This window comes from Bidens hawaiensis, unplaced genomic scaffold (genome assembly GCF_021521415.1).
Source record: "Bidens hawaiensis isolate Kalapana, Puna unplaced genomic scaffold, B.hawaiensis_p1.1 tig00028477_1, whole genome shotgun sequence".
In the NCBI taxonomy this organism is placed as follows: domain Eukaryota; kingdom Viridiplantae; phylum Streptophyta; class Magnoliopsida; order Asterales; family Asteraceae; genus Bidens; species Bidens hawaiensis.
This window is the reverse complement of record NW_027494650.1, coordinates 76,346-82,142: the sequence shown is the minus strand read 5'-3', so window position 1 is coordinate 82,142 and position 5,797 is coordinate 76,346. Positions and strand designations below refer to the sequence as shown.

Genomic DNA, 5,797 nt, shown 5'->3' with positions numbered 1-5,797 from the left:
GCCTTCGCCGCATACTCCACCACCGCATTATCCACCTCCAGCGCTGCCACCACTGTAGCCACTTCCAACTGTCACCACAACCAACAACAAAATATTTAGCCACCAAATCATTTTAATACCCTTATGTCTAAAATGACTAATTTCAACCCTAGTCCATATTGTTCACAACCCGTTTTGAACCGAACCAATTCATATATACCTAAAAAAAATCTGTATTCACCTGAACCAGATTGACAACAACCCATTTTAACCCAGACTCGTTTTGATCATAGCCCGTTTTAACCCGAACCAAATTGCTAGTTTTTTGAAACCACTTGTTTCGACCCAAAGTTATTATGCTCATAGCCCGTTTTGAGCCAAACCAAATTAACTCTTCTTTTAAACAACCCGTTTTATCCGAACTCATTTTGCTCATAGCCCGTTTGGACCTGAACCAAGTTTCACCCTAATCTGTTTTTACCTGTTACCCCGTCCAACCCGACACGCCCGTTTTAAAAGCAGAAAAGAAAAAAAAATTACCCTTTTATAGTGAATTTCACCTTTAGACAGTACTTATAAATAACGAACAATACAAGTTTCATTCGGCCAAAAATCCGTCTGGTAATAATAAACACAAAGACCCGATTTAGTCTAGAAGTTTGTTAATAAAAGTTGGTGAAGCATAAATGAAAAAACTTATTCTTGTTCATTTTTAAACAACTGTATCATATATCATTTTCAAAAAATTAACAGTCCCAAGTTAAGAAAACACCTTAATTCTAGCTTCATTAACATCACATGAAATATCTAACATTTTGTTTGCATATCAGCCACTGATTTCATTTCTTCTACTGTCTCACCAGCAGTTAACTGCTTAACTGCAAATAAAGATAACCACATAATTCAGAAAAATAAAATAATAATTAATTAGGGACAAAGTATCATAATGTCGCAGAAAATGGTGAATGTTCGATAATTTATTTGCAGAATTCGCATGGTGAACGTTCGATAATCTATTTGCAGAATTCGCATGGTGAGCGTTCGATAATCTATTTGCAGAATTCGCATGGTGAACGTTCGATAATCTATTTGCAGAATTCGCGTTCAGAGCTTATAGTTCATAATAATACATACAATTCCAAAAACTGCTATAATGACTTGTACAACATATTCTATAAACTCACATATCTAGTTTTTCAAAACTGTAAAACCAAACCAAAAACCGGTTTTTGGACTTTTGAAACCATTCGGTTTCAGTTTTTTGGTTTGGATTTAGGTTTGGTTTCTGTTCGGTTTTAGTTTTTTGGGTTTTGCCATTTGAGCTTGAAATTTTAATCGGAAAAAAAAAATTTAGCCGATAATAGTGAATTTATGTATATATAATTTTGTTAATCATTAACTAATTGACGATTTTATATTTGGCCCAAAGTATTTTAGTTATATATTTATTAAATTCTTACAAGTTACTTATCTAAAAAAAATCTTGAAATTCGGTTCGGTTTGGTTTTTTCGGTTTTTATTACATGCAAAACCAAAACCGAACCATAAGTTTGGTTTTTACAAAAACATAAAATTAAACCGTCAGTTTTTGTTTCGTTTCGTTTTTTCGGTTTGGGTTTTTCAGCTATATGGTTTCGGATCAGTTATTTCGGTTTCTTACACACCCCTAAATTCACTAGCTAATTACGGGTTTGGCCTACGCAATGATTTTTGTTGGTTCATATATAGACGTACCTTTTCAAGTTAAATTATTTATTAGTGATTAAAACTTAGTTAGTTAAATGATGTGTGTTGTTGTTAGAATTGCTAGTTATTATTTATAAATAATGATAACTGACTATTTTGTTTTAATTATAAAATCACAGATACCCTGGTATGTACGCATATAATAGTTGTCATATTTATAAAAAGTACTTTCAAGAGTGTTGGAAACTATATTTTCAAAGAGTAGATAGGAAGTATGGTTTTCTTAAGCTTTTAAATTATATAAATTGTAACTTTTTAAAATTTTGGCATTAATGCTTAATAAAAGTAATTACAGACTATTATCAAGTAACTTTTTAAAACTACTTTAGTAAGATAAAGGAAATTGTACAAATTATCACGTATAATATTTTATCTAGTTTTATTTAGATGCTTCAAACTTGATTAATTATTTTTTTTAAGGTATAATAGTGTTAAAGTTGAATATAATCTGAACATGACCAACCGTTTTATGTGGTTTGGGTTGTAAATTGGTTAATGGGTCCAATCCGGATCTATTTATTCAATAGCTAATCAAAACCGGTTTGGTTTAAACATGTTCGGGTTCATAGTGAAGGAGGAAAAATAAATGACCCTATTAAACATGTTTTGATTCTGATTTATAAACCGGTTTGGTGCAAAACAAAAAACGTTTGTGAATCTCCAAAGTGCGACATGGTATACGAACTTACGGGTTGGGATGGTTCGGGAACCGGTTTTGGGGTGTTATCGGGTCGGTTTGTGAACACATCCAACCTAATTGTAGGTCCCAACCAGGATCATTCATAGATTTTAGATTTCAACGACTGTATTAAATACAAAAAGAGAAACACTGATGTAACATAAGATGGTACATCATGATGCATTGATGATTGTACTAATGCAACTAAACATGCTCATCGGAGTAAATAAATCAGTTGCTTAAGCACACATAATTTGCACAACGAATGTAGCAACGTTACAAATACTAAAACATGTGAAAAGAAAAAAGAGGATTATAAGCGCAACATCATCACTTCTCTATAGAGATCCATTAGAACAAACATGGATCGTGACCATACGTCTTACAAGTCCTTGACCATGTTGAACAAGTCACTGTTTATGTGGTCGTTATCAACCTAGTAGTAAGTGTTCTGCACCTGTTAACCAATAACAAAATAGCAATCAAACGAAACTCTCTCATCTAAAACAGGTCGTATAAAAACTAGATATTTTTACATATTTCCGCTTCTTAAGACCATTACGTATTCAATATCCCATTTTAAAAACGGAAAAGATTGAAGTTATCTATATTCATGTGTTATAGGTTTGTAAGAAATAGAAGTTCGCTTCCCATTTGTAGAAGGTTTATGCAAATAGAGCTTATGAATCTAATAATCTGATTTTGATTCTTAAAATTTTTAAAATAGTTTCAACTTTTGTGATTACTGATTAGATGGATAATTCTTAGAGCGGTTATGGTTGTTTGTTTAGCGCGTGAAAATGTCCGTGTCGGCAAGCTTGTTCATAAGCAAAGAGCTGCATGATAGGAAGTTGAGAGGTGATAAACAGTTCAAGTGTGGGGACTTCGTGCTCTTGTTTAATTCCCGACTCAAGTTGCATCTGGGATAGTTGCGTTCTCGACGGTATGGACCATACACAGTTAAGGAAGTTTTCCCGTATGGAGTGATCGAAATTGAAGACAAGAATGGGAGTTTCAAGTTAATGGTCATTGTCTGAAGCACTACATTGGTGAGAAGGAGAGCATGGAGCAAGGTGAGGTTTTTCGCCTTACAGCATCTTCGATTTAAGAGTAAGAAAGGGGTCAGGCTGAGGACCCGTTAAACCAAGCGCTCTCGGGAGGCAGCCCGAGTTGTACAGTTTGTCACTCTCTCTTCTATTTTTATTTTTGATATCTCCATAATTGCACCGCTTGTACTCAATCTCCATTCGAGTCGGTCAATTTTAGGGTATATCTTTTGTTATGCAAAACCAAAAAAAAAAGATAATACAAAAATATGTTTAGTTTTTATATTTTATTTTCTTTTGTATGCCGCTATATGTCGATTTTGATAATCTTTCGGCATATATTAATATATAGATTTGGGTCAACTAGAAATATAATCTGCACGCTTGAAGGTCAAAATACCGTTAAAAGCATATCATTTCCATCATCAATTGATGAGTTTGATTTTACAGATTTTGTTTCTTGAGTCTTAAGTTTCCAAATCTGTTTTGGTTTAGTAAAACGAGAAAGAACAGACTTTGGAGTTGAACAATTAGAATTAGAACTCTCAAAACTATTAACACTATTTGATTTTGAAAAATTCATTTTACTTTTAACGGTACCAAAATCATTTGTGTGTAAACCTGGCATATTAATTTTGAATCCTTGAGTATATGTAACCGAATGTACAGATACTTGTGGCTTTGTAGAATAAAACTTTTGTTTAACCACCGAATTCTTCTTAAACTTATTACCTTGCACCGGAAGAGTTTGCTTTTGCACGGGCCGGTGGGGACACTCCTTTGCTAGATGTCCACCATTCCCGCAGACGAAACATGTTTTATTCTATGTTTAACAACATTAAAATCACTAACCTCTGTTTTGGAAGATTGTGAAGTGGAAGCTGATTCGAGTTTCTTTGTAACGAAATCATTGTTTGACATTTCAATCTTTGAGCTCTCATCATTCAACAACCCCCCTTTCACGAAGGTTTTCTTTTCAATTTTAGTAGGAAATTTAGTTGTTTTTCGATTTCGCTTAGCTAAATTCCAATCATTATCAGAAGGTTTAACCATGGGTTTCACATTTCTTGAATGAAAGTGATTCCTTGATGTAACCCTCTGATCCTGTTTGTAATAGGGTACATATAGACGATGAACACAATTTCTTTCTATAAGACCCGGTGTGCCACAATGATAACATGTTTGTCTTTTAACATAGTTAAAACCTGACGATCTATCAGCACAATTTTGAAAATCTTTGGATGAAACCCTTTTGTTTTTCAAAGCAGGTTTAGGTGATTTATATTTTTGACACTTAACTGAATTTGAGTTTTCAGTTTTTAAGGTTATTAAAGTTTCTGATTCATTTGAGTTTAACGAAACGTCAGACTCAGCTTTATTACAAATATAAACCCCTTCACCCTCATCGTTCTCACTATCAGAATCCTCAATCTTTACTTTGTCTGCACATGAAGTAGAGGCATTAAAATCGAGTATGGTTTATCTCAATAGACATTTTCAGATTGTCTATTTCGAAAGATGGCCAATTTTGTTTTTTAAGTGTATCGACAACAGTTCATGTATGTTCGTAACGATCTGACTATATTGTATGTTCATGTGCATAATCTTTCGAGTTATTTAGCATTTCACAGGTACCAAGAGAAGAAAACGCTGAGGCTGATGCTTTGGCAAACTTAGCATCATCACTCAGGATCCCAGACGGTGTCATGATACCTATTACACATATCTTGACTCCGATGATAGAAGAGGTTCAAATCAATGAAGTATCAGACACTGAAGATATGGAAATTCAGGATCCTGAGGATACAAAGGAATCCTGGACCATTCGTATTATTAAGTACACTCAAGATGGAAAGATCTCGAAAGACGAAAATCCTAGATCTTTTCGCACAAAAGTAACTCCATATATTATTTTGAACAACTTATTGTATAGACGATCTCTTGCAGGACCATACTTGAGATGTTTGGAGAAGCCTGAAGCACTTGAAGTACTCAAGGATATTCATGAAGGCGATTGTGGAAATCATACTGGGGCAGAGCATTGTTTTCCAAGACCCTGAGAACAGGATACTACTGGCCAACTATGAAGAAGGATGCAATGATCTTCTCTCAAAAGTGTGATGCCTGTCAAAGACATAGCAACATCCTGCACCAGCCGGCTGAGCCTCTACATTCTGTTATATCCCCTTGGCCATTCATGAAATGGGGAATGGACATAGTTGGGAAATTGCCAAAGGCACCAGGAGGAAAAGTCTTTATGTTAGCAATGACAGATTACTTTTCCAAATGGATTGAAGCTGAAGCCTTTGTCCAAGTCAGAGAGAGAGAGGTTATCTCCTTCATCAAA

The 5,797-nt window shown here is 34.4% G+C and overlaps 1 protein-coding gene across 1 annotated transcript; it reads left to right on the top strand.

Annotated features, from left to right (window-relative positions):
* The first annotated feature begins 4,968 nt into the window (after window positions 1–4,968).
* LOC143577157 (uncharacterized) lies at window positions 4,969–5,510 on the top strand. The gene is made up of 2 exons (XM_077061078.1): window positions 4,969–4,980; window positions 5,082–5,510. The coding sequence occupies exons 1-2, from the start codon at window positions 4,969–4,971 to the stop codon at window positions 5,508–5,510; spliced, it is 441 nt and encodes a 146-aa protein (XP_076917193.1).
* Window positions 5,511–5,797: the final 287 nt, after the last annotated feature.